At 45.3% G+C, this 14,038-nt stretch overlaps 2 protein-coding genes across 2 annotated transcripts; one reads left to right on the top strand and one right to left on the bottom strand.

The window, feature by feature from the left end:
* On the top strand, nt 1–5,472 carry myl9b (myosin, light chain 9b, regulatory). Its single transcript, XM_017422916.3, has 4 exons — nt 1–133; nt 3,067–3,270; nt 4,369–4,530; nt 4,610–5,472. Exons 2-4 carry the CDS (start codon nt 3,087–3,089, stop codon nt 4,783–4,785), a joined length of 522 nt encoding a protein of 173 aa, XP_017278405.1. The 5' UTR covers nt 1–133; nt 3,067–3,086; the 3' UTR covers nt 4,786–5,472.
* A 1,120-nt stretch (nt 5,473–6,592) lies between these two features.
* Nucleotides 6,593–13,544, bottom strand: LOC108239820 (proline-rich protein 36). Its single transcript, XM_017422771.2, has 3 exons — nt 13,261–13,544; nt 11,328–11,569; nt 6,593–10,701 (listed from the first exon to the last, which is right to left on the bottom strand). The coding sequence occupies exons 1-3, from the start codon at nt 13,277–13,279 to the stop codon at nt 9,190–9,192; spliced, it is 1,773 nt and encodes a 590-aa protein (XP_017278260.1). The 5' UTR covers nt 13,280–13,544; the 3' UTR covers nt 6,593–9,189.
* Nucleotides 13,545–14,038: the final 494 nt, after the last annotated feature.

The raw sequence follows: 14,038 nt of genomic DNA, 5'->3' as shown, positions 1-14,038 counted from the left end.
GGAGGAGGAGGAGGAAGGCTCTGATTCTTTAAGCAAACTTTCTTTCAGGGCTGCTGGCTTCCTTTCCCCCAGTCTGCTGTGTGACGGAGCCGGAGACAAGAAGGAGTCCCAGTCGTTCCTGCCTGAAGCCGAGGTGAGGGCTGGAGCTGCTTTTCACACGAGCTCAGGGATGTTTCTGGCTGTGTGTGTGGATGGAGGGCTGGGGATGTTCTGTGTTTTAGTGCCAGTGCTGGAGGGGAGGATAGAGTTACAGGGGGGAGCTTCTGAAGAAGTGAGTATCCTTTTTTTTTATTTTTCTCTCCCCATCAGCCTTTATCATCCAGCTGAAGATTTGCTTCAACATGCTTGTTGGATACTATGGTTGATGGATATGGGGAATTTCCAATGACCCATTTAATCCTGTCTGGTTCATAACTCTCTTATTCCTTCACTCACACACACACACACACACGTCTGATGATGTCCTTTATTGGCAGTCAGAGCTCACATTCCTCTCCATTCTGTTTGTTCGTGGCATTCCTCTCAGTCTTCACCTCCAGCAGAGGCTGACCTGCAGGATCTGAAGTTGGAGATGACAGCTGGCCTGACTGGTGTGTGTGTGTGTGTGTGTGTGTGTGTGTGTGTGTGTGTGTGTGTGCTGGACAGGCAGGAGGACAGAGGATCTTTGTCATCCCCCCCACCCCTTCCTTTTTAGATGAAAGGGACTATAGAGGACTGTCCTGGCCAGGGAACAAGTACAATTGTCAATTCAAGCCAAGTTCATGAGCCACGCTGTCAAAAACAAGTTGCTTTAAGCCGCTGCCACCATACTAAACCCACTGCGACTGGATGTCATGTTTTTTTGTTTTTTTTGTAATGATTTGAGAAGTCTTCGTTGTTTGGACTTCAGCTACATCGATGGGAAGTCAAACCCCAAGCAGTCCTGAATTGAAACAAGGATGCTTTTCAGTTCAGTCGTTTTACTTTTAAAAACTCCTTGGTTTCGATCAAATACCTGTAGATATTTAAAAAAAAGAAGGAAAAAGGGGTGTTGTGAGAGAACTTGACCAACGAGGCAGCAGAGAAAAGCTCCAGTCAGACTCAGGAATTCCTCTTGACGTGGAGTTTTGTTCCCAGTTTCCTCTGCGCTCCAGTGGCGGTGAACTAAAAGGGGCCAGCGCCGTCCATAGTTCTTCAATAATCTGACCCATGAAGGACTTGCTGCAGACAAATCATAGACAGACGTAGGTGTGTTTGCATTGCACATAGTTTTTTTTTTCTTTCTTCCCCCTCTGTGTCTGGAGCAGCCAGGCACGCAGATCCTCATGTCTTTATGGCAACACTTCAGAGGACTGCCGGGTTGTTCGTTAGGACCTGATAAACGCTACATTTGCATCGGCAGTAAAAATTGGAGCTCTTCGAAGGTGATTCAGCTGCACGAATTTGTGTAAGTGAAACTTTTATTCAGGATAGAAAGATAAGAGGAGAACATGACTTCACCGGCTTCTCTCTCAGCCTTCATGAATCACACAGGCAAAAATATATATATGACTTTGCTCTGCCTGATTAAATAAATGACAGACCATGTCACACACGGAGACCTTTGCGGTAGAGATGTGGTGAAAATAGGTTGGCAGGGAGCTATTTATAAAGCCGAGGCAACACAAGGCTGTGAAAGCATTGCACCGGCGGAAGAAATGGGGTTTTGGTAGAAAAACCTTTTCACAGTGAATCTATTTTATGTGCACATTTTTTTTTATTATTATTTTTTGAAATAAGAAAAAAAATCAATCTGGTCTTTAAGCACATTATGTTGTGTAAAACAGTCATTAAACACACACACACACACATGAACAACACATGCATCTCTGAGCGAATCCTGAACCTGAGTGCCGGGGTATAATTCTGGAGCGATGGGAAGTAAAAGCTGCGGCGTGCGCTGGAAAGACGTGTCGTTTTCACACCCATCTCAGCGCCTGACATTTACCCAGAATGTGATTTTTCTCTCTCTCTCTCTCTCTCTCTCCAGAGGAAGTGTGAGGGGAAAAAAAATCCACCTGCAAATGAAAACAAGACATTGTATAAATTCCCAGGAATGTCTGGATGAAGACGGCTTCTGCTGCGCTGCATGGGAAAATGCATTCACCCCCCCCATTTACATATATTTCTTCTATTTTTGCTTTTTTTGGTCACATTTGCACATCTCATTTCATTTATTAGGGTTAAAAAAAACAATCTGTTTTAATGTAGGAAAAAAAAAACCTTGAGGTCACGAACCGATGGGCGGACATCCTCGTTCAGGATTTTCCGGTAGAGAACAGAATTCCTGGTTCCATCAATTACAGCAAGTCGTCCAGAACCTGAAGCAGCAAAGCAGCCCCAGACCATCACGCTTCCTCTCCCATGTTTCTCTGTGTGCTTTTCTGAACTTTACAAAAAGTTCCACTTTTGTTTGATCAGTCCACAGAATATTTACATCAAAATGTGTTGTGGCAAATGTGACAAGGGTCTTTGCTCAGCAGTGGTTTTGGCCTTGGAACTCCCCCCACGGAGGCCGTTTTTGCCCTTCATCTCATTCTTATTGCTGAATGATGAACTCTGACCTTAACTGAGGCGAGTGGAAACCAGCAGGGCTTCAGATGATGACCTGGGTTCTTTTGGGAGCTCCTGGATGAGTCATCAATCCGCTCTTGGAGTAATTTTGTTCAGCTGGCCACTCCTGGGAAGGCTCACCACTGCTCCATGTTTTTTTTTTTGTTTTTTTTCCTCCTGTGTGGATAATGGCTCGACTGCAACTGTTCTGGCAGTGTGACAACTGATTCTTTTTTCACTGAAATAGGGCTGGGCAATACAGTATATCAAAATGATTGCAATTAAAATATCAGAATAAAATATATTAGGATGTATTCCACTACTAAGTACGGAGAATTGGATTTTAGAAGTTAGCAGAAATAAGAGATGTGATTGTCACGGGTTTATCACAGCTATTGTCATTCAGCCTGATGTTGAAACAAACTCTGATTATAAGTGACTAAACACTAATAAATCTGCTCTTGATCTGACCTATGGAAACTGTCTGTCCAACAGGTCCAGACCCAGCCGCCACCATGTCGAGCAAACGTGCCAAGGGAAAGACCACCAAGAAACGGCCTCAGAGGGCCACCTCCAACGTCTTCGCCATGTTCGACCAGTCTCAGATCCAGGAGTTCAAAGAGGCGTTCAACATGATCGACCAGAACAGGGACGGCTTCATCGACAAGGAGGATCTGCACGACATGCTGGCCTCTTTGGGTAAAACAAACCTCTCTGTTTTTGTGACTTTGAGAGCAGCTCAGAGATGTTCGAACCCATAATGAACATTTTAATGTTAGTTTACTTGTCACAAGGAGCACTGTTTGGTGTGTTACCATATACTGTATGATGGTTTAGATCAGGGTGATTACTCAGCTGCAGCTAGAGATAAAGCGCTGTGATTACTATATAATGTCTTAAAGTTTCTAAAACGGTTCGCCCTGCAGGCTTGGAGACCAAAAAAGCAAAACTTTTGGGAACAAAATGATTCTCAGTTGTGCTGCATTTATCCAGTATAAAGATACAGTCAGGTAATGCAAGGTGCTCATTACTGGCTCCTCCAAACCTGCTGCTTTGAATCTTTTTAGTTAACATTTCTTCTACATCCAGCACTGTTTTAACACTAAAACTAGACACTATAAACAGTGGCACAAACTAAAAGACTTATAAAAATATAACTTTTTCTGAGTTTTCTCAGATGTCACTATTTACAAGTATGTGTTTGAGTAAAATGGAGCTTTTTTTTTGCAGAACAAGACATATGGTCAGAACAACAGGAAAGGTTTTCAGATCTCAAATAACGCAAAGAAAGCAAGCTTTTATTCATTTTTAGACCTCACATTACTAACGTTTGAACTTGGGAAGCGATCAGAAAGCGATCAGAAAGCAACCAGTTGCGGCTTTCATGCGTCTTAGCGAGCTCTCCGCTAGCCTTTCACGTTGTTGTTGGGTGACTTTTTGCCACTCCTGGTGCAAAAGGTTTAATCGGCTCAGCTCTGTTTGGTTGCTTGTGACCATCCGTCCTCGTCTTGATCGGATCCCAGAGGTTTTCAATGAGGTTCAGGTCCGGAGGTTGGGCTGGCCACGACAGGGTCTTGATCTGATGGTCCTCTGTCCACACCTGAACCTCACTTGAAGACCTGACGCTCACTCGATCCCTCTGCCAGTAAAGCCGAAGCTGAACCCTTCTCTTCCTTTCAACTCTTTTAGACTCTTTAGGTTGGTGAGGTGGAATGGCTGTCATACACACAGAGAGGCTGGTTTTAGAACAGTTAGCGGTCTTAAAGGTGGACATATAACAGTGTGGTTGTTCCTCAGGTAAGAACCCCTCTGATGAATACCTGGAAGGAATGATGAGCGAAGCACCGGGGCCCATTAACTTCACCATGTTCCTCACCATGTTTGGAGAGAGGCTGAACGGTACGGACCCGGAGGACGTCATCCGCAACGCCTTCGCCTGCTTTGACGAGGAGGGATCTGGTGAGTATCTCTAAACGGAAGCCAATATCTCTCTCAGACACACACTGCATTTAACTCGGTGTCTGCATGCGTTTCCCAGGTGTGATCCACGAGGACCACTTGAGGGAGCTGCTGACCACCATGGGCGACCGATTCACAGACGAGGAGGTGGACGAGCTGTTCCGCGAGGCGCCCATCGACAAGAAGGGCAACTTCAACTACGCCGAGTTCACTCGCATCCTCAAACACGGCGCGAAAGACAAGGATGACGAGTAGAAGGAGGAGGAGACGACCCCTGCCACCACCCCCCCCTCGTTCACACACCGCACCATACATCCATCACCAACTCCTCTCTGTAGACAGGAAGTCATTCAAATAGGAATCCAGGAATCCAGCGTTAGTTTTTGGTCTGCTTAAACACCAAAACCAGGGCAAATGTCAGTTAGTTTCCAATAATGGGGATAAGCTTGGGACCTTTTTAATGATTCATTAAACACTGCTGTGTGCATGGGGGGGGGGACTTTGGACTTTGTTTCAGTGCTATATACGGAACCAGCCATGTTTACCCCTTTTTCTGCCAGTTCGCTACCGCACCTACACAAGCACTGCAACATCTTTGTAATATCTTTTTTATATGATTGTTTTTGACAATCAGGAGCTACGTATTCACACTTGTTAAAGATTATAATTGATTGTCTGAAACTCTCTTGCTCTATCAGCTGTTTTTTTTTGTTGTTTTTTTTTCCTTGAGGCATCAGGTCTGTGTTGAAGGAGCGTTGAAGCTGCACAGGCAAATAAAATGTTTATGTACCGTCGTTGTATCATACCTGCCAGTTCCAGTTGTGTACTCAGAAGGCCATCACCGTGTTTGGGTCTCGGACAGCTTGAACGCAGACAAAAAAATATTCCCTTTCAGGCGGATTATCTCGCAGCAGCAACCAAATAAACAAACGTTCGACACCACGTGTTTTTGCTCAAGTTTTACTGACGAGGATTAGCATCTTCATTCTTTTTATTTTTAAATTATTTTAACGCTACGTCAAACCAACATATCTGGAGGACCGTTTGTGGTAAATGAGTTAAAACACGCCGTGGCATTTCATCCATTTTAATCGCACTTACCCGACACCGGCTCGTAGAGGCAGCAGACCCAGACGTCCCTCTCTCTCCAGTGACACACTGGCATTTGTGACAACATGTGTTTAAAAAGAAATCTATGGCGTGAGATGACCGCACCGCGATGACTTTGGGCGTAAAAGAAAAATGCGGAGGTGCTTTAAGAAAAAACTCCTTCCGAACAAGTCTGGGTGCATTTTAGGAACTGAGACGTTCTGATTAAATTTTATATAAAGATCAAATATTCAAAAACAAGAAGGGAGGATAGATGAGACAAGTGAGATGGACTTTAAGGAGACGTGACGTTCTGTGGAAACAGTGATGTTCAACATTTTACCTGTTCCTTACAGACATCTCTGCATGACGCTTAATTCTGACTGGATTGATGAGCTAGTGGCTAGTCAGAGTGAGGCTAAGAGTGGTTTGTTTCTGTTTTAAAATGACTCCAATGTCAAGTTTTTTCTTGTTTAATGGCGGTTGGCCTCCAGTGTAACGGAGCATTCCCACCTCATGGATGGTTCACATGAATGCTGTTTTAAAAACCATTCTAACACTGTCCATTTTGGATTACAGGTTATTACCTAAGTATTCCATAATTACTAAGTGCATTTAGCAGCAGCTGCTAGCTGTAGTGCATCCTGGAGGTAACTCAGGAATTTTGTTTCAGCCTTAATAACCATTTAATGCAAAATTGACAGAGATGTAAAGGTTTATAAAACAGAGCTCAAAGAAACCATTATGAAACGTTTGGAATTGGAGCCGTTTTAAGACAGATGCCTGCTGTGGAACTGGCCAAGTTTGGCCATATAAAGGTCCCTCCAGGACAAAATTGAAAGCAGTAGCCAGATGGGGGTCACTTATATAATCTTGGGGTGGTACACCAAAACCAGTTTCAGGAGTTTTATTATACGATATCCAACAAGCTAAATAGATAGAGATAAATACTGCAATAAGAGTTAGGAGCGACTTTGTTTTATTTTAGTTTATTAGTGAAAACAGAAGAGTGACTACTCAACACATTGAAACTTGTCCTGTCAAACTCATAATCATAGAAATTATTCATATAACATCTGGACCATCAACTTTGAATCTGTTCAACTTAGACCAGATGCACCAAACTGCCCCTTTAAAGGCAGCGGTGGTGTAGCAGATCACAGGAGCCCATTACTGTTTGTGTAAAAAGCATACCAGTTCTGCCACCAATTAGGAAAACGATATAGTCACCAAGTCATTCTCTGATGAAGAGAGGACAAAAATGTTTGAAAAAAAAAAAGAACTTTTATTTCTTTGAAATGTTCATACAAAAACACATTTAAAGTTTAAGGCGTATATTGCACAGACTATTGAGTTTTTAATATATATTTAGGAAAACGAAACAAAAAAAAAAATAACAGAAAAAGGAAAAAAAACAAGCGGGTAAATCATCCCTCAGTTGAAGGCTTAAGGCACAGCAGCCAATCATACTGCCACGAGTCAGTCATGATTTATAACACGAACAGGAAAAGGAATTTTCTAACTTTGTCCGGCTGAATAGGAACTACAGTTTGAGACCAGGCTCCTGCTAGTACAAAAAAAAAAAACAACAACAACAAAAAAACAAAAGAGCCCCCCCTCTCAACCTTCAACGTATTTACATCGGCACGTCTGTTCCTCACGAGTGTCAGCTTACATGTAAAACCTGATACAAAAACGTCGCTGTATGAAACCATTAGCCAGCTTTTTCCAGTATCACAACCACAAAGGCGTCATCACAGTGTATCTATGTAGGATGAGTTTAAAAATGCACGCTATTCTACCCCGTATTTGTAACATAAAAAACAAAACAAAACTAAACCTCTATGTTTTATACTGGCTCACACAAAAGAAAAAGGCAGAGAGGCCTCACATACACACGAAGATGTAGTGCGGGAGGTTTGCCTGGAATGGTTGAAATGTTTGCAGTAATAAGACCTTCTCCTGTCTCAAACGACTTAAAACATGGACAACATAACGGTTCGAACGAAACACGAGTCTGCCACGCCGGTGTATCAACATTCCCGCCACAGTATTTAATCAAAAAGGTTCCCAGCGGTCCTCTACACACTGTCACGGTCACTACGTGTCCAGAGAGCGGTCGACAATATATATTGTGGTTTAACCTAACAGTTTCACAGAAACTACAGCATTATAGATGATCAGAAACTCTACAGAAGCTATCAGACAAACGTGGGAGGAAAAAAATAATATATATGTGTGTGTGTTCTTGTACAAAACAAAACAATCATATCATCTTCTAAATGCGCTACATTTGTTTTGTCAAGGGCTAGCACACGTGAATCGACCTTTTTCACAAATAAGACACCAAGGCCCCCAAAAGTCTGTCACAGAACACAACCTATAAACAGAATGTAGCAGCCGCGTGACACAAAGGGGATTCGTTTTGGACATATCAATAGAAAATACTTAAAATTTCATCACGGAATAGAATTTGGCAACAAAAGATGCTGGCAGAGGGGTACGTACAGAGCAGCTGAGATGACGACAAACGGAACCGCTCGGCTATAAAAAGGGGCATGGCGACGGGGGCGGGGGGTGAAATAAGTCCAGCTCGCTGCCGTGTACTCACTCAATGCCCCTTCTGCTCAGTCTTACTAAAACATGAACAGAGGGGAAAAAAAAAAAAAGAAAAAAAAAGGGGGGGGGGGGTGCTGGAAAAAGGCATCGCACCAAACACGTTAAAAACAGTAAAATCTCAATCGTACAGTTATTGAGACCAAGAAAACTGTGGTGTGTTGTTCTAGTTAAAAAAAAAAAAAAAAGAAATATCTTTATTTAGAAGTGGAATGAACGATGAGCAACTTAGCTGATGTGTTTCTTGTGCAGATTATTTTGTACATTCAATAAAGTCCAGCACTGCTACGGGAGAGGCCAACTCTGCTGTGCTAACAACTACACAGATTTAAACTTTGTACATATAAGAAATACTTTCCCTCTTGCTCATTAAAAGCAAGAGCTTAGATCTTTTGAAGCGGGGTTCTATGGAAAACTGAACAATTAGCATCTTACCTGATGTGGATAACCCTTTAAACAAATCTTAACATGTAAAGTTGGGGGAAGAATGTTTAAAGTAAAATCAATTAATTGCTGATGAATTCAACAAGTGTTTTTGCTTAAAATTCCATCTCTGGCAGAAATGAAGCTGTTTTAAGATGGCAGCAATCCGCTTTGGTCAAAATGATGCACCATTTCTCCAAACTGGGCTCGTTCAAAGATCTATCCGCAACAGGTAGGATATTTGTTCTTAACCTTTTCGCAGAACCCCACTTCTAAACACCCGAACCGTCCTTTCAACGAAATGTGTGAAGATAAAATCAAACACGTCTAAACTCTGGAATGACATCAAAGTGTCACGAAACAAGCAGCCCTCACCACTGTCAGTGTATCGAACAATAAAAGGTTCTGCCTCTGAATCCCCTCATTAGTGTTCTTTGTGGTGTGAAGACTCAGGCTACAGATACATTCTCCTGCACGCAGAGTGTTGTCCCGTCTGAGAGGGTCTGTCCGCACGCCAACCCGCTGCAGCGACTAGTTCACAGGTTCGCTCAGTGTGTGCATGCTGCGCTGTGGCCCCCACACTTTGGTAATCGGAGTCTTCATCACTTGAAGGGAACTGGCCTGCCTGGTGTTAGTGTGAACCATGCTCCAAACGCTGGGCACGACAGCGGGATTCCTCTGAGAGCTGCTGCTCACTGCGGAGGAGGGCTGCAGAGGAGGCAGCAGCTGGGAGCCGAGGCCCAGACGAGGCGTGATCGCAGACGCAGACGAGGCTGGAGTCGGGGCGGCGGCACACCCCGGGGTGGAAACTGGAGCTGCGGGTGACACGGCGGGTGACGTGCACAGAGCTGCTGCTGCTGCTGGGATTAGGAGTGGTCTGTGGAGCGGCAGCTGAAGTGCGACTCCTTTAGAGGCCGGGTGTGAGGTCGCAGCTGGAGGAGAAGCAGCTGCTGCTGCTGCTGCTGGTGCTGGGGATGATGCCTGGCTCGTATCAGAGACCGGGGCAGGACTTGTGGCTGGTGGAGAGACGAGGGATTCTAAAACTGGCCTTGTTGCCGGCACTGATGCGCCTATGGGCCATGTGGTGGGAGATGAGACAGAAGTTGAGGCTGAATCTAATTGTGGGGTTGGGCTGATGGTTGGAACTACAGCTGCTCTCTGCAGATCTGGCTGCCCCAAGACTAAGGCAGACACTGGCACTATGGATGGGAGATGAGCTGAGACGAGCTGAGGCTGGTTCGGGTTGGATGGTCCAGAGTCCTTCTCTGAGGGGGTCCATTTGACTTTGTTCATCGGAAGAGGAGATATCCTTGAGCCTAAGAGGGGTGCGGCGGCAGGAGATTTAACCAAACTTCCTGCTGAGTCTGGAACAGCCATGGCCTTCTCCATCAGACTCTGCACTCTGGAAGGATCCATGATTTGTTCTTCTGGCGGTGGGGTCGGACCCATGTCGTCGCTGTAAGCGCCGCACTTCGTGTGCACTAGTTCCGTCTTCAAAGTCTCTGGGGGTTTGTTCTGGCTCTCCTTGAGCCTGTCCTGCTCCGCGGCCCTCTGCAGAGCTGCGTCCACCAGGAGCCTCAGGTCGCTGAAGTCCTGCGTGGGGTACAGCTCCGGGGGAGTCGGGGGAGGAGTGTTCAAGAGGCCGCTGGTGGCGCTAGCTACCGGCGCCGTGCTGCTGAGACAAGCCGCATGAGCCCCCTTTTCGTCTGCCTCCCTCAGCAGGCTCTGAGTGTCCAGCTTCATGAGAGCCTGGACCGAGCCTTGCTTACCGGGGAAGCCCGCTCCCGTCAGAATGGCCGTCGCCGTGTTCCCCAGGAGGCTGAGGTCCAGAGTAGGGGCAGAGCGGATCACAGATGGACGCTGTTGCGCAGAGGTAGTAGACGTGTGTATTTCCGGAGAGCTGGCTCTGCCTCCGTTAGACGAGTGGCCCTCGGTTTTACCACCGACCTTCCGGGAGATGGTGAACTTGGTGGGATCTTTGCCGTCCTTGCGCAGCAGGTCGGGGAGAAGGCGGCGCCGCGCGTTGATGAACCAGTTGCATATCTGGGCAAGCAAAGACAACAGTTGGTGTAAACGGAACATTACCTGCACGAAAGTTTAAATTCCTCAAGCCGAAAATATAACCCAGCTTCTGCATCCCGTTCAAGGATAAGGATCTAAAACGATGCAAGACATTTGGCTTTAATTCCAATCTTTTTTTTTTCATCTGTGTCTGACTCACTCCCTCTACTGGTACATCGAGGAAGAACGGAGGAAGACGGACAAGTGAGAGTGCTCAGGCAGCTGGCAGTAATGAAAATCTGAGCTCAAAAATGCTGAGCCACAGAGAAGCCAAGCAAATGCATTCCACTGAATTGACTACATAACTGCATCCTACTACTCTGTAATCTGCCTGTGTGTGCAGAGGAGGAAAGAGGAAATGTCTGCTACTGATGCAACAAAGTGACAAAGACAGGAGCAGGATTGTGTCATTCTCAGCAGCACAATACAGCAGTCCGGTCATTGCCTCGCTTTTAGGCAGCAATGACCGCGATGTGATAGAGTTCCTGTGATGTAAAATTAAAGTTTCCCATGTCTTTAATTAAGTTGGGGCAGTCTTATTTAAACAACAGAATAAAACCATCCGAACGAAAGAAACTGAGGACCACAAGTGTCAAAGTGTCCCTCACCTGCAGCACAGAGAGCTTGGTCTGAGCCGACAGGCTGAGTTTCTCCTGCTCCGACGGATAGGCGTTGAAGCGGTGCTCGTACAGCCAGCTCCGGAGGATCTGAACCGCGTCCTTGGGCAGGTTGCCACGGCGACGCCGCTTGGCGAGGATCCCTTTCCCAGACAGGTCGAGCGGGGAGCCGTCGTCGCTGTCCGACACGGCCGAGAAGTGCTCGTGCTCGGGGCGATGGTCATCGTCCAGAGCTGAAGAGAAAGGGAAAATTAAAAAAAAAAAAAAAATCACTTGTCACAGCACATCCTGAGCTTTTTTCTAATCATGCAGTTAAAAATCATCATCTAGACTCAGCTGTTTGCTACGAAATGAAACCACGGACTGTGTATCTAACGTAGCAGACAGCAGCCATGTGTGCAAAAATGGGGGCAAGTTTGCATTAAATGAGAAAGCAAGCAGGTTACTTTTACGTAGAAAGTTCCGCCGTGTGTACAAACAATAGCTTTCAGTTCAAACTTTGTATTTTTTTTTTAAACCCACGGTGGGTCACTGGAGGAAAATCTCCCCACAAAATGGAGCATGCCTGATCCCAGGGGTGGGCCGCAGAATGCAGTAAATGTCTTTCTGTGGAGCTGGGTGAAACCTGACCCCCGGGGGCAGCGCCTGTCCTCACAAAGGAGATTGTGTGCATATCAACATCACAGCAGTCAGTGGCCCAGGGAATCTATTGACCATGGCGAGGGGGCTGATTTTTATTTTTAAAATCCCACGTTTTTTAGTTTGGAACCAAACATTATTGGAAGATCTGAATCCGATCAATTTCCCCAAACCCATAACCTGTAGGTTAGGAGAGAATTCCCTTTTACTTAAATAACACAAATTAAATCATTATAATGATGAGAGCTTTTAAAAACAAAGACAACTAAACCAAAAAGGATGGAAATAATTCCATTTCATAGTGGAGTTTGTTCCATTAAAATTCCCTTAATTTGAATGCGTGTATTTTTTATAAATAAATATATATATATACATGTGTGTGTTTAAATAAAACCAATACAATGATTTTACACGGCAAAGATATTAAATCCAAGAGAAGATTTGAAGCTTCATGTGTTCATTGTGTCTGCAGACCTCTGGAGAAACGTGCTGTACGTGATCTGAGAAGAAGTCCACGCTGCTCGGCTGCTTTGCATTCATTCATGTTTTATCAGAAAAAAAAAACAAACAAAAAAAAAACCCTAGAAGGGACACAAACCACTGGGATTCAAAGTAAGGGTGGTTTAGTTAAAAAACACAAAAACAAATCAGAGACAACAGTCCCAGCAGCAGCAGCTGGATTGTAAATCACAGAGGCTGTCAAACAGGCCAACTTTTTGTTTACAGAATGCCCCTCTCTGCGTTTGGACGAGCTAATAAATGTGAAAGCTTTGAAACTATGAAAAGCTCCAAAACCCCCAACTCGCTTGCAGCTCCCATCCGCAGCTTCAGATGGTGGGACATTTGAACACCAGAAAAAGTTACCAAAAAAAAAAAAAAAAGAGAGAGAGAGAGAGAGAGAGAGAGAGAGAGGAAAGAGCCCTGGCTTTCTTTGTCCGAGGGAGCTGCTCCAGGTCGCACTCACACACAGCTCCGTCAATGAGCCATCTGGGGGCGCACAAAGGAGGCAGACAAGGACCGCACAGCCTCCCGCATGTCGCTCCGCCAGATGGACAGCATGCCTGCCTCAGGAGATAACTAGCTGGCTAGCTGCGTGCCCCCCCCTCTTCCTCCTCCTCCTCCTCCTCCTCGAATTTAAACACAAACATGCGCTGCGTTCGCTCGTCACACACACAAAACCTTCACATAAAGGCATAAAGCAGGACGCTCCGAGGGTCCTAAATGTGCCCGGCGGAGATACAAAAATAAAAAAAGAAAGCACACACGACCACACTCGGGCGCTCACCTCGTTTCAGCGCTTTCATTCTTTGTTGATGGGGCTCGCGCTTGAAAACGCGCAGCTGTCCAAGTTGAACTACAAAGGAGCCAAGCGATGGGTCGACTCAACCACACTTTCTGCCAGGACTCCGGAGGTGCTCTCGGCGCCCTTAAAAACCTCGCTTTTTACGTATCTCCGCAGGGTAAAGCGTCCACGTTCCCATCGCAGTCCTCGCTTTCTGCCAGGGTAAATGTTTCTGTTTTTTTTTCTTCTTCTTCTTTCCTGTCGCTTGCTCCTTTTTTTTTTTTTTTTTTTTTTTTTTTTACCTGCACGCAGCAGCAGCGCCAGCAGCTTTGCCAATCTTGACAGTCGCAGCTGAATTGGTCCCGCCTCTTTTGGATGCTCTCGGCCAATCGGATTATGGCATGACGCCTCCTGGAATGCCGTCAGCCAATGGCGGCGCCCGCTCCAGACAGCGGTCAGACTCCGTGTTGTTGTGATGGACAGGGGAATCATTTCATTCAAAATAAAACGCAGACGGTCATTGAAACGTTTTTTGTCGACATGACTGAAACTAAAGGGTTAGGTCGGTGCAGCTTTGATTAAATGTAGCAATGTTTCAGTGTAATTTAGTCAGTATGACTCTAATCTTCGGGAAATGGCTCATGTGGTTTTTACATAATGTGCAAAATGTTCTGGTTACATAAACCACAATCGTCCAAAGGTGACTAAAACTGGCTGACCTATGATGCCATTGACTGAAAAATATTGAATCAGACTGTTTCGTTCTGATTAATAAAAGTAT

Source organism: Kryptolebias marmoratus, linkage group LG4 (assembly GCF_001649575.2).
Source record: "Kryptolebias marmoratus isolate JLee-2015 linkage group LG4, ASM164957v2, whole genome shotgun sequence".
NCBI classification, from domain to species: domain Eukaryota; kingdom Metazoa; phylum Chordata; class Actinopteri; order Cyprinodontiformes; family Rivulidae; genus Kryptolebias; species Kryptolebias marmoratus.
Note: the sequence above shows the minus strand (reverse complement) of the source record. Positions and strands in the feature narration are given on the sequence as shown.

Coding starts and splice junctions, on each gene's coding strand:
- LOC108239820 (XM_017422771.2), bottom strand. Junction 10,702..11,327: donor CCAAGCTCTCTGTGCTGCAG/GTGAGGGACACT, acceptor TTGCTTGCCCAG/ATATGCAACTGGTTCATCAA.
- myl9b (XM_017422916.3), top strand. CDS start 3,087: ATGTCGAGCAAACGTGCCAAGGGAAAGACCACCAAGAAACGGCCTCAG. Junction 3,271..4,368: donor CGACATGCTGGCCTCTTTGG/GTAAAACAAACC, acceptor GTTGTTCCTCAG/GTAAGAACCCCTCTGATGAA. Junction 4,531..4,609: donor CTTTGACGAGGAGGGATCTG/GTGAGTATCTCT, acceptor TGCGTTTCCCAG/GTGTGATCCACGAGGACCAC.